The sequence below is a fragment of the Chiloscyllium punctatum genome, chromosome 9, assembly GCF_047496795.1.
Source record: "Chiloscyllium punctatum isolate Juve2018m chromosome 9, sChiPun1.3, whole genome shotgun sequence".
Lineage (NCBI taxonomy): Eukaryota > Metazoa > Chordata > Chondrichthyes > Orectolobiformes > Hemiscylliidae > Chiloscyllium > Chiloscyllium punctatum.
Genome location: NC_092747.1, coordinates 113,835,523 through 113,863,384, shown reverse-complemented (window position 1 = coordinate 113,863,384; position 27,862 = coordinate 113,835,523). Strand labels below are relative to the sequence as shown.

Sequence of the window (27,862 nt, the reverse complement as noted above, 5' to 3'; positions counted from 1 at the left end):
CAATACCATCCTGATTCTCCCAGTCTACCTGCATGTTGAAATCCCCCATAACAACTGTAGTAACATCTTTGCGACAGGCCAATTTCAGCTCCTGATTTAACTTACATCCGCTATCCAGACAACTGTTTGGGTAACGATAGATAACTCCCAAGAGGGTCTTTTTACCCTTAGTATTTCTCAGTTCTATCCACACTGACTCTACATCCCCGACTCTAGGTCCCCCCGCGCAAGGGACTGAATATCCTCCCTTACCAACAAGGCCACCCCACCCCCTCTACCCGTCAGTCTGTCCTTACGATAGCACGTGTAGCCTTGAATATTCATTTCCCAGGCCCTGTCCACTTGAAGCCACGTCTCAGTTATCCCAATATCGTATCTGCCAATTTCCAAAAGAGCCTCAAGCTCATCCATCTTATTCCTAATGCTTCGTGCATTCACGTATAGTATTTTTAATTTGTTACTGCCCTCACCCTTCCCATCAACGCCTATTTCACTCAACCTTACAGCATGATCCCTTTCTGAGTTTTCTGCCTCATTGATACAGTTGTCTTTCTTGACTTCCCTTGTTCTAACTTTCCCTCCAATTTCCTTCTTAAACATCCAGTTTGTCTCCTCCCCCCTGCTACTTAGTTTAAACGTAGCTGTGTTGCAGTAGCAAACCTGCCTGCCAGAATGCTGGTCCCTAACCTATTAAGGTGCAAACCATCTCTCTTGTAGAATTTATGCTTACCACAAAACATACCCCAGTGATCCAGGAATTTAAATCCTTGCTTCCTGCACCAGTTCCCCAGCCACACGTTCAAGTCCAGTCAGCCAGGGTCATATTAAATTAGCGACAAAAAAAACTGCAGATGCTGGAAGCCAAGGTAGACAAGCAGGAGACTGGAAGAACACAGCAAGCCAGGCAGCATTAGGAGGTGGGGAAGTCGACGTTTCGGGTGTAACCCCTCCATGATCATATTGAATGGCAGTGCAGGCTCGAAGGGCTGAAAGGCCTACTCCTGCTTCTATTTTTGATGTTTCCCTGTTCACTCCATCTATACAGTTTTTTAAACTATTTCCTTCCTATCGTAAGGATTCATTCTCTTCAAATCATTGTTAACGAAGACATAAGCTGCAATGAGTTAAATACTGCATGTCTCCACTGGGAGGCAGCACCAGAACTCAGCCCACCAAAGTTCCAAGTGGTAAACAGCAGATGGCGATCTCATCACACATCATCTTGTAAAAGTTCCAGGCAGTGATTTCACCGTGTAAGACACACAGCCTTCCAAAGTCCTAACTGATTGACAAGAAATTGACAGTTTCTTATATATTATGAAGCATCTGGATGGGTACATGAATAGGAAGGGTTTAGAGGGACATAGGCCAAATGCTGGCGAATGGGACTAGATTAATTTGGGATATTTGGTGAGCATGGACGAGTTGGACAAAAGGGTCTGTTTCTGTGCTGTACATCTCTGTGGTCAGACACAGTTCAGTTGGCTCGACAGCTGGTTTGTGATGCAGAGTGATGCTAACAACATAGATTCAATTGCTGCATCAGCTGAGGTTACCATGGAGGACTCTGCCCCTCATCTGAGATGATGATGACCTTCAGGTTAATCTCCTACTGGGTGTCTCTCTCTCTCTTTCTAATGAGAGAGCAGCTGTACGGTCTGGTGAGATTATGAGAACTTTACTGCACTGAATGGTACCGTATAACGCCCTCCTCTAACATACCCTACACACCAATACACACCATGCTGTATTACTCCATACTGCGCTGTAACCTACTGTTAGTTCAGGCTTTTCGAAACAGAGTATTCCTCATTTCTTTATCCACAACTGCAATCTTGTTGTGTTAAGAGCATTGAAGAGTGGACATGTTAGGATGCCTACTTTGAAGAAGTTGCCCTCCTTTCCACTTTCGCCATGAACATAATTCAGTCAGGATAAGAAATTCCGCTTTCAGTTAATCGTTTTATTAAATCTATTTACAAAGGAAATCCTAAATTACAAATACCAATCAGCCACAGAAATCTTACTTCGTCAGGAAGTATCTAAGCAAGTTCAATCTCCATATGCTACATCTTTCACAGATGGAGAAATGTTAAAACACATTGCAGGGATTTTCTAATTAACCGCTTAGGGTTAAAAACAAACCTATCAGATCACCAGCCCATTGAAGAACCTGCTCAATGATCACCCAAAGGTATTTCAGAGTCCCTATAATCACAGCTGAATGACACAGGGAGATGGTACTGGAGAACCAGACTGGCAGCTTAATTAGAGCAGGCAGACTTACCAAGCTGATACAATCAATATTCATGAATATCACAATTAGTCAAAAATAGTTCCAATACCCCATAACCATTATGGGACTGCACAGGAGTGAAGATGACAGCTTCATTCAGCCAAGTCTAGGAGATTTCACAGCCTACAATATCCCTTCAACCTACAAAACAAGAACAGATCAGTAATGCTGCAGAAAGTTTGCTTTATAAAAAAGTCAATGTCCCATACAGAAACTACATAAGCTGTTAGTTCCGTATCCCCTATTTAATTCATTACCAGATCACACTCCCTAAATGATAGTCTCACACAGGATTAAAAATAATTAGAAGCAATGAAAGCTCTCCCATTTAGACCCAATACCAACGCAACTAGTGTTCCTTACATGCAGCAGGTAGCTCAGAGTCCCAGCAGTTTTATTGGAAAATATCAACCCATATCTTGACACATTTGTGATTTATACCAAAACTTATCATCAGTCTGCAGTACCAGTTAGTTCTGTCAAAGCTGAAAAACTCTGAGGTTTTTAAAAACCTATTTATCCATGGTCATGAAGTTTCAAGGCCAGTGATTGGTCCACATGCACGACCATAACATTGGGGCTGCGCACTCCAGTCTTGGAACACAAAGCATTGTTCTGATTTTCTCCACTTTAATTCAGAATTAGAATGAAACACCACAACCACAATGTCATTCCCTGAGGTCAGCTTTTAATTACAGGAGATGAGGACTCCATATTTTCCTTAGTGACAGAGTGAGTGAGTGAGTGAGTTAGTGTGTGTGTGTGTGTGTGTGTGTGTGTGTGTGTGTGTGTGTGTGTGTGTGTGTGTGTGTGTGTGTGTGTGTGTGTGTGTGTGTGAGAGAGAGAGAGAGAGAGAGACTGAGAGAGAAACATCTGAGATGTAAACTCACCTGCTAGTTGCAAAGCTACCATAACTCTTGACAAACTACCTGAACAAAAAATATAAAGTTACTTTGTTTCTCCAATTTTGTCTGGTGCCTTTGTCTAGATTATTATATAGTACAAGTTAAAACAATAACTGAAGTTCTGGCTGTTTAAACAAAAAATTGCAGAAGTTACTAATCACACTTGCAACATGTTAGAGTTAGCTTTGGTAAGTGCTGGTTTTAATCAGTGAAAATATTTACGTGCAATTTGAAAAGTACATCGGTACATGTTATAAGTCAGACCCTCACTATGCAACCTCAGGAATGGGGAGAGATTGGGTTTGTGCATTTTACAATAGTCTGTCCAAATTGAAGATGAGAATTCCCAGTTGTTAGAAAAAGGGAAAATTTAATGCTGTAAACTTATTTTCCTCTCCCGCAGTAAAAGTCTTCATTAAAGAGGCAAGATTTTAAACAGAACAGCTTGCTTTTATAGTGAGCAGTGTGCACGTGGTTGGAAATCTCTTAACTGGTTCCCACCAGTCACTCACGCTGCTATGGATGAGGATTTCTGGGTTAGGGAATAAAACCAACCATCATTCTTATCATTTCAGGAGACCTAAATCATCAGGAAAATGCTACATAGCAAAAAAAAAGCTTTTAAATATCGTCCAAGTCAGAGCCACGTGAGTCAGAAGTTTAACAGAGCTTGAGCTCCCACCTGTTTGAATGCCCTTTCATCCTTTACTACAATCTTATGTCAGTTGTTTCAGATCAGTAGAGCTCTCAGTGTGAACCCTTGTTGGAGGGGAATAGAACAAGGGAGCCTGTCTGAATCATCCCAAATATTACAGCTGAGAGTGCTTTTTTAAAATGCTTCTTCCTTGGATTCTGGTTTCGCCCAGATAGACTTCTGGTGAGAGCAGAGATTCTCAAAGCCACGACCAATGATGCACTGATGCAGAGTCTGGGCTTCACTGTGATTAAACCTGTCATGAGAAAGCTTATCCTACAACTTGCGCCCCTCAACATAAGAATGCACTAAGCTTCACATGCATAATACATCGTTCACAGCACACGGGTTTAGAGACCGTTTCCATTGAGCCTCAGTTACAGAAGGAATTTCCAAACAAACGCTGCACGTTTCACCAGACTAAGTTCACCACGAGACCAAAAGGTTAAAACGAAAATGGCCAGTGAAACTGCCCAGAGACCGTACAATTCTGTTTGCAGACCTGAAATGCAACCCTCAAATGTCTAGTCAAAAGCTGCTCTCCAACTTTGACTCAAATCATTGACAATGATCAAAAGACAAGTCAAATTCCCTGATAATTATTTTCCTATCAGTTACAATTGTAGATGAAGTTATTTTAGGAAGTGCCATATTTCCAGTGCCGTGTTCTTCCCAATTGGCAATTCTGCCACAAAAGGCGACGCACTGGATTTTTCTGGACATCCATGGACGGAGCAAATCAGTCTGGCTGGATTCCATACCCACATTCCAGGTGACCCTAAACTTATACTGTCCAGTTGCACAGCCTGGAGATTACAGCTTATAATTACAGCAGAACACTTGTGTGTGGCAAGACCCAGTCTGTTGTTTTATGGATGGCGGACTCAGTTAAAATTTGCCAGTCTTTGTTAAAATAGTGAAGAAGCCAATGGTAGAGGGAGGTGATGTGTGCTTGTTTGATAATTATCAGCAGCAGTTTTGCCCAGTCTGCTGTTTATGTCCCACCTACTGCAGCTGTAGGTGCTGGTTCACTATAAATTAGTTTCATCCCAAGAGAAATCATTCATGTTCTTTAGAACTTTTCTAACCAGTTTCTCTAACTCCTTGCGGGCTCGCTGCTCCTCGTCCAGGGAACGCCTCATCTTCTTATTTTCCTGCAGCACAAAATTCAGAACAAAAGATTAACAAAGGCGCTGGTGCATCAATGTTAGCTGGGAATTATCTCACACAGCCCTGCAGCCAGGGTCGGGGGACGTGACCAGAATCGCTGGGTGTGGGTGTGGGTCTCGGAGGGCATGGGCAGGGGTCACAAAGGGCACAGACAAGGGTCACAGAAGGCACGGGCAGGGGTCTCGGAGGGCAAGGGCAGGGGTCACAGAGGGCACAGACAAGGGTCACAGAGGACACGGACAGGAGTCACAGAGGGCATGGAGAGAACAGAGGTCAGAGAGGGGACAGGCAGAGGTCACAAGCAAAGGTCAGAGAGGGCACAGGTACAGGAGGGCATGGGCTGGGGTCACAGGGGCATGGACAGGGTCACGGAGAGCATGGGCAGGGGTCACAGAGAGCACAGGCAGGGGTCACAGAGGGCACGGGCAGGGGTCATGGAGGGCACGGGCAGGGGTCATAAGCAAGGGTCAGAAAGGGCACAGGTACAGGAGGGCATGGGCTGGGGTCACAGGGGCACTGGCAGGGGTCACGGAGGGCACGGGCAGGGGTCACAGAGAGCACAGGCAGGGGTCACGGAGGTTACGGGCAGAGATCACGGAGGGCACAGGTAGAGCAGAGGTCACAGAGGGGACAGGCAGAGGTCATAAGCAAGGGTCAGAGAGGGCACGGGTATAGGAGGGCATGGGCGGGGGTAGCAGGGGGCACGGGCAGGGGTATCGAAGGCCCAAGGCAGTAGCGGAGGTCACAGGGGGCACCAATAGGGCTCCTGGAAGTTGTCAACCATGGTCGAATTCACTGAAGTCTGTGTTCATTGAACTCCAGGTGGCCTTTTTATGGGAAACTATTTTTAAAACATTCTTTAAAAAAGATTGGAAAAACTCAACTTCAGGACTTCTGGGAGTGATCTGCAGCCAATGGCATAATTTTGTAAAGTGCAGTCTTTGTTTTAATGCAGGAATCACGGCAGCTAATTTGAGCATGGAGAACATGCCTGAAAAATCATGGTGATACAACATAAAATAAATGGCACATACAAACTAGGAGAAGTCAACATCTTCACCTCTCCAGCCTGGTCTGCTAATCAATAAGAACTTGATTAATTTGTGTGTGTTTTCAATTCCACATTCCCAATTATCCCTGATAACCCTTGACTCCTGTATCTAACAGGACTCTATCCACCTCTTCCTACAATTATTCCACAAAATTCAGAAAATAAAAATCTCATCTCCTTTGCTACTCTAAAGAGTGTGCAGGAACAGAGGTCTGACCTTCATTCATGACGGCATGGCACACAGGAACAAGGCTATTAATGCCAAAATTTCTGGACCCAATGGTTCCAGAGATAAAACACTTCCGTTATTGTTCTTGGATAGGAGAAGGTTCAGAGGAAATTGGATAGAAGATTTCAAAATTATGAGAGGGCAGAACAGTATGGATGGGGAAACCCTGTTTCCACTCAGTAAAGGATCAAGAAGGAGGGGGTACAGAAATGAGCTAATTGGCAAAATAACCAAATGTAATGCAAGAAAAAGCTTTTCACAGAGCGATTAGTTAGGGTTCAGAGCACTTGGCAAGTAGTGAGATGGGAGCTATTGAGGAATTCATAAGAGCATTAGATGAGTTATAACATTCATTGAGAGGGTCTGTGGAGATATAATGAGCTGACTGTCTCCATGTGCACTGCAATAATTCAGTGACAACAAGCAAGCAGTTCTCGTGATGTTGGTTAAGGGTGAAATACTACCCAGGACTTCAATGAGAACTGTCCTACTTCATTCCATAATAGACTCATAGGATCTTTTATATACAGCTCATTAAACCCATGGGGCCTTGGTTTATCATCTCACCCAGTGACAGTGCAGCACTCCCTCAGTCCTACTCTCTGACAGTGCAGTGCTCCCTCAGTACTACTATCTGACAGTGCAGTGCTCCCTCAGTACTGACCCTCTGACAGTGCAAAACTCCCTCAGTACTGACCCTCTGACAGTGCAGCATTCCCTCAGTACTGACCCTCTGACAGTGCAGCACACCCTCAGTACTGACCCTCTGACAGTGCAGCACTCCCTCAGTACTGACCCTCTGACAATGCAGCATTCCCTCAGTACTGACCCTCTGACAGTGTGGCACTCCCTCAGTACTACTCTCTGACAGTGTGGCACTCCCTCAGTACAAAACTGGAGTATTAGCTTGGATTATGTACTCTTGTTTCTGTGGCTGTGCTTGAACCCACGACCTTCTAACAGAGGAACAAGAGTGCCAATGGAGGAGTGAGCCTTGTCCCAGTTCTAGTGTCCTCACGGCTTTCACAAAATGAGTCGAGTTTGCTATTTATATATACACTAGCTCAATGTGTGCCATCACCTTAATCCTTCTACATCCTGGTCGTTTCCTCCTTCCCCTGCCCACCTGCCTCTTGCCATTGTTCACATGGAAATGACATGAAGGAACCCAGTGCAATGTCTGCAAGTTCCTGTTTGTGATTGCTTTACCTGCTTTAGCTCCAGCACCTCATCCTTCAATGCATAAACAGTGTCCACAAGGCTCCTGTATGAAGAGGAAACTGTAAGTCACAATGGAACAGGCAAAAATGTGGCTCTGTTGAAGTGATAAGTTAAAAGTTAGAAAACAGTTGGTCCCTGCTTTGGAGGACACCTCCCACTAGTCCAGAAATTCTGGATTCCTTTAATTCTTCATCCCATTCCCACATTGACCTCTCTGTACTTGGCCTCTTGCACTATTCCAACGAAGCTCACCAGAAACTCAAAGAACAGCACGTCATCTTTAGGTTAGGCATTACTAGGCACAGCGTTAGCATCATCATTTCAAATGATAAGCATGGCCTCTATTTAACCAGACAGCTGCTTTTGATCATTAATCTACTGTTACCATTTGCACCTTCTCTACACCTATGTTTCAGTTCCTTCCTGTGTTTTTCGCCACTTCCTGATATACTATGTGCTTAAAGCCAGTAGCTTTTTCCAGTGCATTGAATGAATCCTAAATAGTTGGACCATAATCTGTTTAATATTAAAGTGGGATACCGTACATTAGCAGGAATGGGAAATTAAACCTCAAAGGGCAGAAATTATAATGGTCCAGCTACGATGAGCAATGTCAATGATTAACAACACAGGAGAGATACGTCAGCACCTTTCATTGTGTCTGTCGTGAGATTCCAAATGCTGGTACAGTCAGAGAAACTACAGTGTATGTTTTCATGCAACCAATAAAGCTAAAAGCTGAGGCTCTGATGCCATGTTACCTGAATAGATTTCACCATTCCAGTTATCGGTATGATGCTACTGAAAGGCCACCCATTTCCTGTGCCTTTTCACCCAGAATGATACATTATATTGGACACAGGGCACAGAAACAGACCATTCATTCCAACCTGTCTATGTAGGTGCTGATGCTTCACTGGAGCCTGTTCCCATCTAAATCTGCCTACATCATCTCGATTCCCTTCTGGTCTAACCTTGAATGTATCTGTGTTATTCACCCTGAGCACTCACCGTGGTAGGGAGTTCCACATTCTTGCCACTCTTTGGGTGAAGCATTGCTTCCAAATTCATTATTGGATTCTCTCGTGAATACCATGCGTTGATGATGTTGAGTTACGCTCGTCCTCACAAAAGCACCTAATGCCTACGTATCCACTCTATTAAAATCTTTCATAGTTTAAGAGTTGTCTATTGGGTCACCCCAAGTTTTATTCTAACAGAACATATCCAGCTTGTCAATCCTTACATGAGACGTACACACTTGAAGCATCTCCATGGTAACATCAGGTATCTGATGGATACATGTTTCAGAGTGGGCATCCATGGGGCTTCTGAAAATCCAGTTTAGAGGGCCCGCCCTCTCTCCTTCGGGAAACATCCCACAAATTGGACTGATCGATCTACTGCTGTCCAACCAGCTAAAGGATCAGTGTTTAGTCACTCCCTAGCTCACTCTTGGCACAACCAAGAGCCAGTACCCACAACTTGTTCACTTGCAGTCAATAATTTGCACAAATCTTTAAACTGTGCCGTACAACATACAGGAGACAGAATCATTTGCAGAGTTCTCTTACTTTTCTTCGATGATCGTTTGTCCATTGCTGTTGGTTTCTTCAACAATTATTTTCTCTTCTTCTGGTAATAAAACCTGAGGAGCAGATTCTTTACGATACGCTGTAACACAGAAGATTCAGAGGTTGAAATTACTGTCCCAAAGGAGTAATGGTCAAGGCTGGCACACAGAAAGTTTAGGCAATACAAGGGTATGACTTTGATATAAATTACTAACGTTCTGTGTGTTTGTGCTTGTTGCTCTCTGTCTGGACCTGTAAGCATTTGACTGTGTGCATTTATGTGGGCACATAAGAGTGTGTGTCAATCTGCTCTGTATAAGTGCTGGTTCATGTGTGTTTATGCATTGCAATCTGCATGTTTCTGTTCCAATTCTTATGCTTTTGCAAGTGTTTTTAACAGGAAAGTACGTGCTGATCCATGTGTTTGCATCATGCATGTTGGCCGGTGCCAGCATGTGTCTGTAAACATTACCTCTACCATTATTCCATTGCCTGTAAAGCTATAAAGCTTCAACAGAGCAGTTCAACCACCAGCTACGGTGATCATACTGGAGTGTGAAGAGAAACGTCAGCCTATTCAGAAACACCAATGTTCTGCCTTTAATGGAGCTGCCTCATTTAAGTGTAAATACATTAGATGACATTTTGATATTGCTAAAAATGTGCACCAATGTTAAATATTTGAACACATTGCAGTGAAGCTGAGAATAATTTATGTTAGTGGGAATGGACTGGAGACTGATCCATGAGAGATTCTGAAAAGGGTCCCATGTTTTGATGACTGTTTTGTTTAGTAATGTTAATATTTTTGTGACTTTCTGATTCTTCGAATAATTTTTTAAAAAAGATTTCTAACAAATTGCTTACGTTTATTTGGAACCTTGACAATACCAAAAAATTGCATTTATATGGCAATATTCACAAGTTAAAGATTCCCAAACAACTAACACGAAACTGTCGGAATGTAATTTCAGTTGTAAGGGGCAAAATGCAAGGTCGTGAGGCTGTGTACAATAAAATTCCATAAATAGCAATTAAAAGGCAAAATATTCCAGATTCTGGAAATCTGAAATAAAATCAAAATGCTTGAGAAACTTAGCAGGCCTGACGGCATCGGTGGGCAGAGTTAACTTTCCTAAAAAAGAGCCATAGTGGACTCAATTCTGTTAATCCTGTTTCTCTCTGAACAGATACTGTCAGACCTGCTGAGTTCCCATGAACAGTAAACTGTTCTTAGTCAGGTGGGACTACTAGAAGACGATTATTGCTCTTTTTTTCAAAAGAATGGTGCCACAGGATCTTTTACATTGATGCTGGGAGGGAGGGAGGGGGCACGTTTCTAGGTTAACTCTTTAGCCTGGAGTATGAAGAAGGTGCAGCTGAGGGTTTTATAAAAACAAAGAATGAAGATTTGGGGAGAATGGTGCAAATTAGCGGATGTCCTGTTTAAGTGTTGCATGAATTTATCTTCCAGGAGTAGGATGCTGCTCTCACCTTCCTCCAAGGTCACCTTTATGTAGTTTCTTTCAAAGGTACATTTATGAGACAGACAACAGAGTCACAAACCTACAGACTACAGCTTGATGATACTGATAGAATATAAACTGTTCCAAGTAGCTGAAGGAGATGACCAATAAGTCACTAATGGGTTTCGCTCATATCTTTACGATAGTCATTGGACCACAGGTCGGCTCATCAGCCAAAACTGCAGAGGAGGGCCCTGGACTCCAGGAGCTGCCTCCCTGACCCTTGGAGCAATGGCACACACCAGCTCAAACGGACATCGAGATAATCTAGTGTTGAGGATACCAGTAGGAGGAGCCATGTGCCTCTGGTGCTGTCAGAGAGGAGGCAGTGGTGTAGTGGCAATCATGCAATCACGGTCTCTAGGTTAATGTTCTGGGGACTTGAGTTCAAATCACCACTGAAGATAGAGAAATTTGAATTCAATAAAATTTGCAAGAAAAAGGCTAGCCTAGCGGCAACCATGTAACCACAATTGACTGTCGTTTGCGAATGTGTTTTAAAGAAGAAAATCTGCTGTTCGCACCTCAGCAATGTAGCTGATTCATACCTGCCCTCTGAGCAATTAGGTACGAGCAACAAATGCTGGCCTAGCCAATGATGTCCACATCCCATGAACAAATACAAGAAAAACAGAAGCTTGGCATCCTCCCTGTGCTGCATTAGCTCTTTCAACAAGGGACGGTAGAGGGGGATTCCCAATGGGAAACTCGCTGAACTCTGTATAAGTTGGGGCAAATATTATCCCCACAGCAAATGGTCCAAAGACAGATGGGTTCACATGAGCAAATTCATCTCCAACTCAAATGAAGTCAGTTTTACCTGAATTTAGTGAGAATGAAAGAGGGAGAAATGAAACTCTGACTTAGGAGGTCACATAGTTGTAAAGCAGTGTCTTCTGAAAATAAAATATGCTGCAGACCACAACAGGTCAGGACACAACAGCATCTTTGGAGAGACAGCAAACTAACGTTCTGAGTCCAGGTGACTCTTCAGTGCATTAGGGAAATGGGTCTGGGTGGGTTACTCTTCGGAGGATCGGTGTGGACCGGTTGGGCCGACGGGCCTGTTTCCACACTGTAGGGAATCTAATCTAATCTAATCTAATCTAATCTAATCAGAGCTCAGTACAGATTCCAGCGTCTGCAGTAATTTCTCTCTCCATACCTTCTCCCTTCTGGAGGTGAACTGTTCCACGTATGACCATCTCTGATCAATTTAAACATCATGCCTAAGAAAATAGCAGCCAAACTCTCTGATGTTGGAACACTTATTTTACTGAAATTACACAAAGGAGGTTATTAGCCTGACTTGTGTAGTCAGCATAAAGACGTGCCACTGAAATGGAGCAAAGCTGCCCACAAAACGGCAGTGAGCTCGACAGTCCTGCTTTTCCCAATCTCAACATCAGTTTGACTTTGCTGCTTGCTACATCCAACAGTATGGGCAGACAAAAGAGAGACTAATCAACCAATCAGATTGAAAATTTCTCTTGGAAAGAAAAACAAACAGTAAAATGGAGGAAATACAAAACAACGGATAAATCTCTGCATAAGAAGTGAAGTAAAAACATTGATACAGTTGACAGAGATATAAGCATCACAACAATTTTGTTCTGATATTGGTATTTCTCCTGCAACTCTATGTTACTCTCCAATTTAATGAAAAAGCATTAAAAATCCACAATTTTTAAATGTCATGCAGTGAGAAAATGACTCCACCTTGTAACAGAAATGTCAGAGTCAAAGAGACTGCTCAGAAGTAATTATGAATAAGCTTTCCATCTAAAGACACAATTGCAGTTGAATGAAGAAGGCTTAGGAATCCCACTGGTTCATTCACAGAAATTAATGTGCAAATAATTGGAGGTTGAATGCAAATCTCTTATTGCTAATGACTCTAGCTGTACTGACTACACAATACACCTTGTGGAGGAACAATTAATGGGAACTTAATTCCCAGTTCTCTCTATTTGAGTGGACACCAGATACAGTAACACATTGAATGTGGACAACTTCGTGATTATTACTGCCTCAAATTGAGGGACATTAATCTAAACACAAAATTAAGACTATTAGTTAGAAAAACACCACCATGTCTACCTCATGTCCTGTAAGACCAACAAAACTTTCAGCTATGTTTAGACGAGTTGAAGCAATGTTTCATGTATGTTCTGTTGATTTGGGTGACAAAACCCTGGTTCCAACAGTTGCCCATCAGACTTAGGCTTCTTCCCTGAGTTATTAACGATCCTCCTATGGTGGTGCATACACTTTGTTTCCTGTCACTCAGCTAATGCCAAATCCTTGCTGCCTCCATCTCATTTATCCCAGGGGCTTAAATTTTGATGGCAAGTTCAACTGTCTAAAACATCTAAGATCGTTTCTATTCTTGATGTCATCTCTGACTGCAAGATAAGCTGCCAATCACATAATCGAGCCATCAGTGTACAGCGATGAATCACCCGATTTTGGCTCATACTTCAGTTCATTTGCTGCTGAAAGTTTCATCCATACCCTTGCTCCCTTCAATCCTGACTAATTCAACATGCATCCTAAAATAGGGTTCATCCAAAACTCAGCTTAGTCTGTCCACTTTTTGCACCATACCCTAACTCATCAGCTCAATCTTCATGGACCTACATTACTTCCCCCACATGACTGAAGCCTCAACTGGAATTGAGGTTTGTCATTACTAATGTTGACCTCTCAACTTATTAATAAAAAATTTAAACCGTCTAGAACATAAGTTACACAATCTAGTTAAATATCTAATCGACTGCCTAACAAGTGCATGGAAGATCAGTTAGAACACAAAATAAACTGCTTTATCTGGCAAGAATAAAGTTGCCCCTACCTCTTTAAATGGAATCTCAGTACATGAGCAGCATAAAATCGCTCTCGATTACAATTGCTCTGATGGGTGTACCTAGCCTGTAATTACAGGCAGAAGTGAGAGTGACAAATTTTGTTTATGACTTCAATTTTCATGGTTTGATACTCAAAATCCCCACAAAACATGGAAACTTGTTCCTGGAAGAGAAACCTACTTGAAATTGTGAAATTCTTGAATGAAACGTTAACTCAGAATTTCCAAGGAACAATACTGTTGCTTATTTTCCCACAATAGCAAGAAATTCAAGGAATCAATCTGATATTTGGCTTCGTCTTTCAAAAACAATCTTTTCTTTTTTATTTGTCCATTTGAGGATCTGTCTGAAGGATGTGGATTGTAAATGCAGAACCGTGCCACATCACATAGATATATGACAACTAATATTTTGAACTTAAACTAATGGGGCCAAGAGAGGGTGAAGTGAATTCAATGCAGCATGACACTCATCAACCGAGAACAAGACTTGCATCTCACAACCAGAACAGACTTGCTCCCATTACAATGATTGACTCTAAGAGACGCAGCGATTGAGATAAACTTTAAAAAGTGTTAAATGATATAGTGGCTTTTGGGAGGAAAAACTCCAACAGAGACTTGCTGGGCTGAATGGTCTGTTTTTTATTCAGAGCGTTTTTACCAGCAATGCCTGTTTGTCAGACCAAAACATCAATGAATTTCAGGTTGACAAAACTTGACTTACAAAGAAACCAATGCTCTTATAAAGGCATTTCTTTTTTATTTAAACCGTATTTTACAGCTGAAGTGAAATTATTTATAAAACTAACACTTGGGTGTGATATATTTAAACCACAGGAGGCAGCAATACACAGACTGTACATATGCAGCACTCAAATATACAGTTTGTTCACTTAAAGGCATTTACCTTTAAAGCTGTTTTCACCAAAAATATCACCAATCACTGACACAAATTATACAGTACAGAGGCTATTGAGCATACAACATGTGTTTGGCAGAAAATCGCCTTGTGCAACAAGACAAGATATCCAATATGACCTCATGCTACCAGGTTTTTCCTAACCCACAGTAATAAACCATTTTTGAATTCACTTTATTTTTAATTTTGCTTTAGCTAATAACAACTGGAAAATTCTCAGTACTAGTTGGAAGAGAATCTTGCTATTATACTCTGCTGGTATGATTAGTCCAGTCACTGACCTTGGATTGTCACCATTTAAATACAATGGCAAGGCTCAATTCTTCAATATAAAAAAATTGGATAATTGAGCAGCAATCACTTTTAATTACATCAAATGAATGATTCATACAAAACAATGGTAATTATACTTTAAAATCCAGTAAATCAGGGCAAACAAACTACAGCTCTGTGGTCACATTCACGTGAGACTTATCAAATAAGTCTGGGCAACCAACTGCTTTTTAACTAAACATTGCATCGTTCCTTGGTTGTTCACTTTGAATTTTCTGGAGCTAGAGGTTTAAAATCAGTTGTTTTGGTGGCATTGCCTTGGTGTGGATAAATCAGAGATATCATAGAAGAGCATATTCATCCCTAAAAGAGCATTATGGCCCCCTTTATGGAACAATTCAGAAAACCAGGAACCAATAGTGACAAGATCTCAAAATGTACAGGGATCTTGGATTTAAAGTTTAACATGTTTAGCCCAGAAACTCTCAGATGTTGGACATTCCTAAAAGGAAACAGCATTGTATCAGAATCCCCATCTCACTCAATAACACTGTCTTTGATTGCATTTCTAACCACTGTATATTAATGGCATCTGGATTAGAAAACTTGAATGTTTTTCAAGGTTAGAATGTAAGTAGGGGTCCCTGACAGAACAGTGTACGATGGGACAGAAGGTCAGGAAACCAGACAAAGGTCAGCCTGTGCCATAGCATTGTTCAGCTGGTAACAATGCATCCTATACCATGCTCTAATTTGGAAAGTAGTTGCATTTACGTAGCGTTTCCCTCGCTGGACCAGTAATCAGAAATCATGACTTGAAATTCCTAACCTAACGGCAAGGTGTGAAACAGATTCACTAAATCTCAGGTTATTTTTGGGCTGAGATCAAATAGGTATCACATAAAATCTGTTGGATTATTGTTAAATAAAAATCAAATGATTTACTAACCTACCTGAGGGGAAAAAAAACTCCTTGAGAAAAAAACTCTTGCTCGCTCTGATCTGTGTATGATTCCAAAAAATCCCAAAAAGACAGAGATGTTGAGTCAGTCTTTCCACACAGATGAGGTTTTCAAACTTGTTGCATGTGCCAGAGAATTAATTACATGCCAAGAGCCACAAGAAAATAGTCTAACAATTCTAGTCGATACAGAAGTAAAGCAAGTACATTGCTGGAGAGCTGTACACAGTGACTGTTGAAACGTCAACAACACACAGCAAATAGTGAGCAGTTTATCAGCATTGGCTGCACTGATTCTATCCTTCAAAAAACAGTGGCTTTCATTGTGAAACAGTGTTCCGATTAACTACTTCGTATCAACTTTATAAAAATACCACACAATATCATTGAAACACAATAAATAAGGAACCATTTGTCAAGCACTCTGCATAAATGAAAGTGCTGCAAAACTATTTCCTAATAAGCCTGGGCACTGTTGATAAATAATAAGTTGCTGTGTGGCTGCCTTGATACAAGTCCTTTGATAAAGGTATATACATACATGTGTATTAAAGAAATCAGATCCATCTCAAAATTCAACTTTGGTGTCACGACAATACTTTTTTTTATCAAATTGCCCGAATCACCAGTCTCTGATTTAACATTAAACAGAAACTACATATAAAATAAGCTTAATGATTTCCCTTTTTACTTTCATAAACACTGTACTCTAAATTAATGGTATTTCAGTCTTGTTCCATTTGCTTAGCACAGTATAAAAGTTATCCAAATGAGAGATATGCAATGCATTATTCAAATGCAACTTTTTTTCTTCATAAATTGCTTTGATCAGAGTCTTTAGCTACACACAAAAGATACAAAGCAGCTTTTGAAGCATACAAAGTAATGGAAGCAAATTGGTACCGATTACAAGAAATCAAGGCATATGAGTCACCAGAAAGATTAAAGAAATGTCACATGTTAACCTTGATGCCTTGCAAACTAGAAACGGAATAAGAAGCAATTTTGCATCAGCCACTATTACTCATATTTTAAAGCCAATCATTTCAATATTTGCAACAAGGAGAGGGAAGGCATTTCAAAAATAAAAAAGGGCATTAATTTTGATCCGCCAATCTAACTCCCATTTTCCATTCTCCACAAATTTGATCTCATTCAAAACTCTGCTGCCCATATTTTTAAATTTGCACAAAGTCCTGTTCAGCCACTGTCACCTGTGCTCACTGACCGACATGGCATCCATTCCCACTCAGATCTTACCCCTCCCCGGGCTCTCCAATCCTCTTAAATCTCAAATCCTCCAACTCTAGCCTCGGGTGTATTCTGATTTTAAACACTCCACGACTTGTGGCTGCACCTCAACCCCAAGCTCCTTAAAACCTACCCTTTTGACTAAGCTTTTGGTAACTATTCCAAATACCTCATTCTTCGGCTCAGTGTCAAATTTTGACTAACGCTCATTTTGAAGCATTCTTATAATGAGATGTATTTACACAGCAAGTGTAGCTTTGATATGAAGTGGTTCTACATGACAACATGGCTATAGGTCCATCAGTGAACTTTACGAATGGACAATCCCAGAAAGGAGCCTACAAAGTGGAAACACACATCCAGAACTGGACAGGTTCCTCCATATAATTTTGCTAATTTACTGTTAGTGCAGGAAATTATTGAAATTAACCCAATATTTTAAAGATAATTTAAATCTCAAATCAGGACATAACATCAGAGTGCAGTGAAGCAGAGTGAGATTCCTCACATTTTAAATCAACATCAAAGATAAATATAAATGGTTTTATATGAACAAACAACAGGCAGCATCACTCCACCATGAATCAATCAGCAGCATTTCATGAATTAAAGGACAATTTACATCCTAAAAAAGTAAAATAACAAGTTACAAATTTTGTGAGTTATGTAGGGTTTTGTTAAATTTTTCAGCTATTGCACCAACACGAGCAAGAATAGAACTAGCACTTAACATTTTGAATAAGCTTATTGTTACAACTTGCTAGAGTGACCAAATTAGCAAATCCAAGTGAACATATTCAAGGGAAAATATGGTTGTAGGGCTATGGGGAAAGCACAGGGAGTAGGGACTAACTGAACAACTCTTTCAGAGACATGATGGACCAAATAGCACTTGTGCAAAAATGCGAAATTACTGATGCTGATACTTAAAGTGTTCTAAGGCAGAAATGTTAGTTATGTTAATCAGAAAAACCTTTCTACACAATCAATAATTTCTTCCAACTTCTCAAAAGAAAAACTGCATTCAATAACAATAAAACCAATCCCCCAATTAGGGTTTACTGAGATAACTGTAGGAACGTTCAGTTTGAACCACACGATTTCTCAGATAGCAATGTCACTACATTGGAGAAATAAAAACAGGCAATGTCTAATTTTCATGAGACAAAAACAATTGCACCTCACCTCTCCGAATAACAGCTACATTTGTAATTCCTAGAATGCCATATATTACAAGTTGCATCCCCCCCAGAAGGTGTAATATCAGGTCCTAAATATCCCGCATCAGTCGATAAGTTCACTCCCTCCAATTTGGGGCACAACTATGACACAGTCTTAGTTCAACTCATCTATCTCAAGCTCTTGCACAGGAAAGCATGCAACATTTATCTCTAAAGAATAACCCAACAATAATCGCATTAAACAGCTGCATCTGAATAAAAGAAAAAGAGCAGTTGCTACATCCCTTCTGCCATTGCTGCAGTTCACCCTCCTGACATTTTCATATCTGGATAAATCCAAATGGGCTTCACATTGTGACTATTCAGTGGAAACTGAATGAACAGCAGTGTTGAGAGCCAAAACCATGGAACAAGAAGGGTAACTTTGAATTCAACACTATCAGTGTTATGGTGTGTGATAAAATGAAATCATTTGATATACATTGTGTTTTTGAAAGAGTAGGATGTTTCACTTTTAGCTTTTAGTCAAGTACAAGGCACAGTTTACCTTGGACCGCTGACTGCTGTTGTGATGATTATTTTACAACAGATTCACTAGCATTGTCACACTGGAACTCCTAGTACTTTTGAAATGTTTCAAAATCCAGACAGTAATTATTGTCCGAGGTGCTACCATTAAAAAAAAAACATTGATCCACTTCTGCCTAGTCTCTCTCTCCAGTTTTAACTGACTTAAACTCTGTAAGGTAAACTCTAAGAAAGATAATAAGCAGCAGGTTACCTTCATTACCAGAGATTTTCACCTTCAATCCCTATGTCTGCTTGAAATGCTGTGACTTGTGCTCTCTTACTATGAAATATACAAATTGGTGGGGTCATATTTGAAATGTTTAGGATGTTACTGACATAACTCCTTCAACCAATCCTTCAGTTTTACAGTCAGTTTCTGCAAATCAGCAGAAGAATGTTTACCATAGAGTACTCGTCTGACTTTCTGCACAACGGGATAACTCCCACACATCAGGAATTCTAATTCTGGGTTCAGCAAATCCCAAACAGATTCTGATCAACAGACATCTCATGTCGACCCATGCCTCTTAATCCCCAGCTAGTGGTGTCATGAAGCCAGCTAACCAAGTCAAAGGTTTAAGATTGAACACTCACAGTGCATTGTAATGCAACATTCTACTGAAGGTTTCTGTGTACTGTCAACAAATTTCAGTATCGATACAGAAGAGATTTCATTTTAACTTTTGGTGGGGAAAATGTTCGAACAGGTGTCAACATGATGTCAACCTACAATAGATAGGAACAAATTACTGCAGATGCTGGAGTTTGTACCGAAAACAACAAATGCTGGAGATCACAGCAGGTCAGACAGCATCCATGGACAGGCAGCAAGCTAACATTTTGAGTCTGGATGACTCTTCATCAGCTCGGGAAAAGAGTCATCTAGACTCGAAACGTTGGCTTGTTCGCTCTCCATGGATGCTGTCTGATCTGCTGTGAACTCCAGCACTTGTTGTTGCCATCACCTACGATAGACGTGCCTACACTAGGTCTGTAATTTCATTAATCAAACAGTAAGCCCAATTACAGTCAAAATATTGTTCAATGAGACATTAACTACCATCAACAAAAGGCAGGATATAAAACAATAAACTGAACAAACTATTGCACAAGAATGTTCAAATTACAATTTCAAAACTGCAATATTTTATGCAACATTTGGGCCACTGGGCATCAATCAGGAGCAATAATCCTGGTTGATGTTTCTCTCCCTGCCTCAGGGAGCTGAGGCCAAGTGTAGCTCTACTCCCTCTATTGACACTTCCAACTGAAGTCAGATAATTCAGCTTGTAGAGAATTGCTTGTGTGTTACCTTACTCACCACCAAAGGAAGGAGAGGAAGAGAGTGAGAGGTAAATGGAACAGCCTTACACACAAGTTATAAAATACCTTGCTTTGACACATTAACATAAGGACACAGCACTGCAGGAAACATCACCAGACAATGAATTAATACAACAAGCAATTTTTAAAAACTGGATGTTTCCTTAGTTCTGGTGCGAGATATACGAACAACAGCTTTTACGAGTTGCTGATCCCATTCGGTAACTGTGGGCCAGCCAGATACTGTCATAATCAGAGTCTTCAGACAGATCAGCAGGCTCCAAGCGGGAGAGGCTGCTGCGACGAGCTGGGGAGTCCAGGCTTGATAGGTCATCGTCACTCAAAACATGATTATGCATCAAATCAGTGCCTTGCCATGCTGAAGTGGATGGGGTAGATGGGTGACGGGAGCAGATGGTGATGGGTGCAGTTGCCAGGGCAGGAATTGGAGGGGTTGGTGGTTGGGTTCAGGAAAAAGGAGAAAGAAAGTAACAAATGCAAAAGGTGAAATTAAAGCAAAGGTGGAGTGAAGACAAGAAGGAGAGAAAAAAAACTGTTAGGCCAGCGACAAAGGTTCTCAATCCAAATTCTACAGCAGGGTTAGTTTCAGAAGCTTCTCCCAGTCTGGGATCATGAAATGCTTAAAACATTTTGATAAACTGACAAAGCATTAATAGCAGATTATAGACCAATTTACTCATCGCTCACAAAAGCCCCCCCCACCACCCAACCCCCTCCCTGTCCCGAGCAAGAAGTCACAACCGTGGGATCTCAGGTCAAAGGTTCAATATGGATAGCCATTCTCCAATTCGTGCTGGGATTGTGATATCACAAAATTACACTATACCCCAATATAGATCAGGTGACTGCTCAAGGCCCAGTTACATCCCACCACTGGTTTGGATGCTTCACAACTTCAACACAAAGGGCCAGGTAAAACATTATGAAAAGAGTAAAGGATATAAAAGGAAGATGACTCAGAGCAGTCAGATCACTGATTGAAACTGAAGCTCTGAGTTAGTACCGAAACTGTCGGATAGGGTGAGTGGAATTAATTCATGAAATTGAAGAAAAGCGATTGTTATTCAGATTGTCAGTAACGGCTCAGATCACTGCAAAACCTGATTTAATAAAACTGTGTTCACTGAAGAAAGAAAACCTTCTGGTTATCATCAGCGCTTCAGGATAAATCAAAAGTTTCACAACCCGTTTGGACTAATTAGTTGATTTTTCCCTTGACTTTTAAAAGACAAGATGATTGCTGCAGGAAGGGAAAGGAATAAAATTGAAAACTTCAGTGAGGGTTGCACAGTGTTAGCAGAGGCTGGAAGGCCAAAGGGATACAGGTTAGACTTTCTGAATAAGCACAGCCAGATGGTTGAGAGCATGAAGGGCTAAGGATGGAGGGTGAGGAGAACTCAGGGTTAAGTACAGAAGGTGCAGAGCATCAAGGAGGAGCCAAGGGCCAAGGGCCAAGGTCAGAGGGTGTACTGATTCGAAGGAGTGGCTAGGGCTGAGTGTGGATTATGTCAAAGGCCAAGGTCTAAGGATGGGAAGGGTCAAGGATCACTGATCTCCACAGCCAGAATCATGACAGTACATAGAACTTACAAGATGGAAACAGACCATTCAGTCCATTGGTGGTTAACCTCCATGTCAACAGTATCCTGTAACTTCTGTTCCTGTATCTCCTTCTTCACCCATCAAACCTGTATACACTCTCTATTTCAGTCATTAATTCCAGTCCCATAAATTGCTGTATAAATAGTTTCTCTTGCTCTGACCAAAATCTCTTAGAATCTCTCTCATATTAATCCCCATCGTTCTATAAGACCTTAAGCAGAAGTAGGGCATTTGTTCCATCCAGTCTCTCTGATATTCACTGACATCATGACAGGTCTGATCATCCTCAACTCCAATTTCTGTAATTTCCCAATACTCCTTGACTAGAAATCTGTCCATGTCAGCCTTGAATATTCTTAAATAACCAGCCACTACAGGAAAGAATTTCACTGGTTAATTTATTTCTGAGACAAGAAATTCCTCCTCATCTCTGTCCTAACTGGATAACTCCGTACTTTGAAATCATGCCGACTAGTCCTAGACTCTTCCACAAAGGGAAACACCTTCTCTGCATCTAGCCAGTCAGGTCTCATAAGAATCTTATATGTTTCAATAAGGTCACCTCTCATTCTTCTAACTTCCTGCAAGCATAGGCCTAACCTAATCAACCTCTCCACATGAGAAAGTAAGATAGGGGGCTCAAAATTGTTCTCTGCATTCTATGTATTGTTGAATTAGTATCTTGTTTATTTTTAGCAAGACTTCCTTTTTTATCATTCCATTCCTTTTGAAACATTCTATTTCCTGAACTCAGACATGAATCTCAAAAAGCTAACTTACGAGGACTCCCAGATCCCGATGTGAAGCAACTTTATAAGACCATAAGACATAGGAGTGGAAGTAAGGCCATTCGGCCCATCGAGTCCACTCCGCCATTCAATCATGGCTGCTGGGCACTTCAACTCCACTTACCCGCATTCTCCCCGTAGCCCTTAATTCCCCGAGACAACAAGAATCTATCAATCTCTGCCTTGAAGACATTTAGCGTCCCGGCCTCCACTGCACTCTGCGGCAATGAATTCCACAGGCCCACCACTCTCTGGCTGAAGAAATGTCTCCGCATTTCTGTTCTGAATTTACCCCCTCTAATTCTAAGGCTGTGTCCACGGGTCCTAGTCTCCTCACCTAACGGAAACAATCTCCTAGCATCCACCCTTTCCAAGCCATGTATTATCTTGTACGTCTCTATTAAGTCTCCCCTTAATCTTCTAAACTCCAATGAATACAATCCCAAGATCCTCAGCCGTTCCTCATCTGTTAGGCCTACCATTCCAGGGATCATCTGTGTGAATCTCCGCTGGACACGTTCCAATGCCAGTATGTCCTTCCTGAGGTGTGGGGACCAAAACTGGACACAGTACTCCAAATGGGGACTAACCAGAGCTTTATAAAGTCTCAGTAGCACAATAGTGCTTTTATATTCCAACCCTCTTGAGATAAGTGACAACATTGCATTCGCTTTCTTAATCACAGACTCAACCTGCATGTTGACCTTTAGAGAATCCTCGACCAGCACTCCCAGATCCCTTTGTACTTTGGCTTTACGAATTTTCTCACCATTTAGAAAGTAGTCTGTGCTTTTATTCTTTTTGCCAAAGTGCAAGACCTCGCATTTGTTCACATTGAATTCCATCAGCCATTTCCTGGACCACTCTCCCAAACTGTCTAGATCCTTCTGTAGCCTCCCCACTTCCTCAGTACTACCTGCCTGTCCACCTAACTTTGTATCATCGGCAAACTTCGCTAGAATGCCCCCAGTCCCTTCATCCAGATCATTAATGTATAATGCGAACAGCTGTGGCCCCAACACTGAACCCTGCAGGACACCGCTCATCACCGGCTGTCATTCCGAAAAAGAACCTTTTATCCCAACTCTCTGCCTTCTGTCAGACAGCCAATCCTCAATCCATCCCAGTAGCTCACCTCGAACACCATGGCCCCTCACCTTGCTCAGCAGCCTCCCGTGTGGCACCTTATCAAAGGCCTTTTGGAAGTCTAGATAGACCACATCCACTAGGTTTCCCTGGTCTAACCTACTTGTCACCTCTTCAAAGAATACCAACAGGTTTGTCAGGCATGACCTCCCCTTACTAAATCCATGTTGACTTGTTCTAATCAGAGTCTGCTCTTCTAAGAATTTAGAAATCTCATCCTTAATGATGGATTCTAGAATTTTACCAACAACCGAGATTAGGCTAAGTGGCCTATAATTTTCCATCTTTTGTCTTGATCCTTTCTTGAACAATGGGGTTACAACCGCGATCTTCCAATCATCCGGGACTTTCCGTGACTCCAGTGACTCTTGAAAGATTTCAACCAATGCCTCCGCTATTTCCTCAGCCACCTCTCTCAGAACTCTAGGATGTATCCCATTGGGGCCAGGAGATTTATCAATTTTAAGACTTTTTAGCTTTTCTAGCACTATCTCTTTTGTAATGACAACCATACTCAACTCAGCCTCCTGACTCCCTTTAATTGTAGTCTCCCTCTAATATGTAGTCTTTCTCTGCTTAAGTAATCTATTCTTCCTACCAAATAGCATAATCTCACATCTTCTTACATTATATTCCACCCACCCAGTTTTTACCCACTCATTCAACCTTTCAACATCATTCCTCAGATGCTTTGCATCATCATCACCATTTGCCTACCCATTTATTTTTGAGTCATCCGTCAACCTGACAATAGTACATTCACTTCCCTCATCCAAGTTATTCATATAGTTTGAATATAACTATGACACCAGCACCAATCCCTGTGCCAGTCCATTATTGATAGCTTATCATCCTGAAAATGCTCCCTTACCCCAACTCCCTATCTTCTATTAGGTAGCCAATTCGCTATCCATGCTAATGTAACATTCTCAACACCATTGGCTCTTGTCTTATTAAGTCCTAGCATATGATAACCACCTAGCAAATACCTTTCCGACATCCAAATTTATTATGTCTACTTGTTCCCATTTATCTATTCTGCTTGTTACCTCCTCAAAGAATTCCAATAGGTTTGACAAGTTAACTCTGCTTGATTATATGATGTATCTCTAAATGCTCTGTCAATGCATCCTTTATAATAAACTCTTAACATTTTCCCAATAACAAATGTCAAGTTAACTGAGTTATGGTAACCTGTTTTTTTTTTCTTCTTCTCTTCTTGATTATGTGTGTTACACTGGCAGTTCTCCAACTGTCCCACACTGGGTGGGAGAGTGAACTGTGAGGAGGATACAGACATGCTTCCGTGTGACTTAGACAAGCTGAGTGAGCAGGGAAATGCATGACACTTGTGGATAGATGTGAGGTAATCCACTTTGGTAGCAAAAGCAGGAAGGCACGATATTATCTGAAAGGCTGAGAGGGGTGAAGTGCAATGAAGGCAATTGGTTGGTTGTCCTTCATAGTGAGAGGATTTGAGTCTAAGAACAGGGATCACTTGTTGCAATTGTATACAGCCTTGGTTAGACTACACAGAGAACCTTGTGTACGGTCTTGGTCTCTTTATCTGAAGAAAGATGTTCTTGCTGTTAAGTGAGTGCTGAAGGGTTTACTAGACTGATTCCTGGGATGGCAGGACTGACGTATGAGGAGAGACTGGATTGGTTAGGACTATATTCACTGGAGTTGAGAGGAATGAAGGAGGATCTCATACAAAGCAATAAAATTCTAACACGGTGAGACAGGATAAATGCAGGAATGATGCTACCAGCTTTGGTCTTCCCAAATACAAGGGGTCACAGTCTAAGCATACAAAGTAGGCAATTTAGGACCAAGATGAGGAGAAATTTCTTCACCCAAAGAGTGGTGAGCCTGTGCAATTCTCTGGCTCAGAAAGCATTTGAGGTGAAAACATTGTATGGTTTCAAGAAGGAGTTGGATATGGGGAAATACAGGAACAGGTTGTTGATTTGGATAATCAGCCATGAACATAATGAATGGCAGAGTAGTATCAAAGGGCCAAGTGACCTACTCTCTCTCCAATTTCCAATGTTTTTCCAGAATCGAAGGATCCTTGATCTATTGCGAACAATGCATCCACTATGTCTCAAGCTACTTCCTTTAATGGCCTAGGATACGGTCCATCACATCCAGGAGACTAATTGACTTTTAGCCACATTGATGCCCACAGTACATTTTAAAATAATATTTGGACACAACTTATTTCTTTTTAGACTACCCAAATTTTCAGAAATTGAAAAGTTCTATCTGCTGATCAATAGACAAAGAAGAGGTTGATAATTCTCTTAAAGAGGATTCAATTCTTCATCAATAACTGTGTGGAGGGTTTTGCAACAACAACATGAGGCACCAAATAATCATCTGAGATTACGACTAAATTAAAGTAAATCTTATCCTCCAGGTTTTGGCTCAGACAGGAGAAACATGACTGGATGTAGAATATACCACATGCACACTAATATAAGATGAGATAAACAGAAATTATTGGAAATACCCAGTGGATCAAACAGTATCTGGAGGGAAAGAAAAAGATTAATGCTTCAGGTTTGTAACCTCCCAACTTAATTAGAAAATGGAAGTAACAAATAGATATAGCAAATTTTGAACAAATAGAGAAGCAGGGAAGGTGGTAGTGATTGGGAAATAGAGGACATAAGGGAAGGTCTGTGATACGCTGGAGGTCAGGAGAGATGAAATGACAGAAGGAATGATGGTGCAATGGAGATGGTATTGGGACAAGAATCAAATGGTGGGTCTAGGGGTGGTGTGAAAAGCCAGCATTGCTGTCTGACAAGAAAGGGTCCTAAAACTGCTGATCTCATTTTTGAGTCTGGAAGTTTGTTAAAGGCATGCTAATATAAATTCTTTGTCCCACTCCCACTTCAACCACACCTTCCCTCCCACAATGATCCAAAGGAGGTTAAAAAAGATTGAATAACACACTTAAGAGTCAAAGAGTCATACAGTGCTACAGCACGGAGACAAACTGGTCCATGCCAAACAAAACGTCCAGTTACACTAACTCCATTTTCTGCACTTGGCCCATATACTTCTAAACATTTTCTAACCAGGTATTTGTCCAAATGCCTCTCAAATGCTGTTAATGTACCCACCTCAACCACTTCCACTCGCAGCTCATTCAATATGCATACCACTCTGTGTAAAAAAGTTGCCTCTCAGGTTCCCTTTCATTCTTTCCCCTCTAACCTTAAACTGATGCCCTCTAGTCCTCGATTCCCCAACCCTGAGAAAAACACTGAGTGCATTCATCCTATCCATGTCTCTCTTGATCTTATATACCTCTATAAGGACCCCCTTGGTCTCCTATGCCTAAAGAAAAACATCCTAGCTTAGCCAACCTCTGCCTGTAACTCAGATCATTAAGTCCTGGCAACATAACTTGTGATATCAGGCTTCCAGACTCAGCATATGAATTTATGATTTTCATGTCATAAGCTCTGCCAAGGTTGTTTCAGACAGCTGTTGGTAACGATGTTGCTTTTTACCATTCACACCTTCCCTGGACTCACCTTTTGTTTCTTTTCTTATCTTATTATCGGTCAATTTTACTTTACATTAGTATCTCTCCTTGGATTTAAATATCCTGTCTGTTACCAAATCACAGACCTCCTATTTGTTCTGTCCCACCTTTCCCCAAATCTACACCTGCATAAAACCTGCAAAACATTCTGATTTAAGGTCAGTCACCTAAAGCATTAACTCAATTTCTCTGCATGCAAACTATTTGATGCGCTGAGTATTTCCAGAACTTTCTGTTTGTATTACAGATCTTTAGTATCTGCATTACTTTGCTTTTGTATTAAGCTTAGGGAGACATCAAATACTGCATCAACATGTCTGCATTACATAGGAAATATATGGCAAGTGTTGGAGCAATGAGAGTAAGAGAAATGCTGTCAGAAAGATGTTTGATGATGTTTTACATCAAACTGAAATATGAACTTTTCTTTCTGTATCCATGAATACTACTGGGCCTACTGAATGTTTGGAAGTTCTGCTTTAGTGGAAAGGGGAATTTGGTCCAAATGCTTTAACCGTTCCTGACATAACTAAACAAAACAGTAAAACACTGCAATACATGGATTGTGACAAAACACCCAAGGAACAAACAAGAGTTTCATATCCGGTCTTGATGTTAAGGTAACTAAGGTAACACAGGAGCAACCTCTGTATCTGCAGAATCGTTTTCTGCGGTTTCAATTACCCACGGCCCAAACATATTATAGGGGACCTTCCAGAACCAAGAGGCT

At 41.2% G+C, this 27,862-nt stretch overlaps 1 protein-coding gene across 3 annotated transcripts in view; it reads right to left on the bottom strand.

The window, feature by feature from the left end:
- Nucleotides 1-1,949: 1,949 nt before the first annotated feature.
- The window catches only part of LOC140481625 (rho guanine nucleotide exchange factor 7-like), a 141,276-nt gene continuing 115,363 nt past the window's right edge, over nucleotides 1,950-27,862 (bottom strand). For 2 of the 3 annotated variants that reach the window (XM_072578112.1, XM_072578114.1), the window contains 4 exons: nucleotides 20,204-20,392; nucleotides 9,141-9,240; nucleotides 7,555-7,609; nucleotides 1,950-5,049 (listed from right to left, as the gene is read on the bottom strand). In XM_072578112.1, the coding sequence (XP_072434213.1) occupies nucleotides 4,927-5,049; nucleotides 7,555-7,609; nucleotides 9,141-9,240; nucleotides 20,204-20,392 (467 nt within the window). In that variant the 3' untranslated portion in view covers nucleotides 1,950-4,926. The remainder of the gene's footprint in view (nucleotides 5,050-7,554; nucleotides 7,610-9,140; nucleotides 9,241-20,203; nucleotides 20,393-27,862) is intronic. The other variant, XM_072578113.1, reaches the window with a different exon arrangement.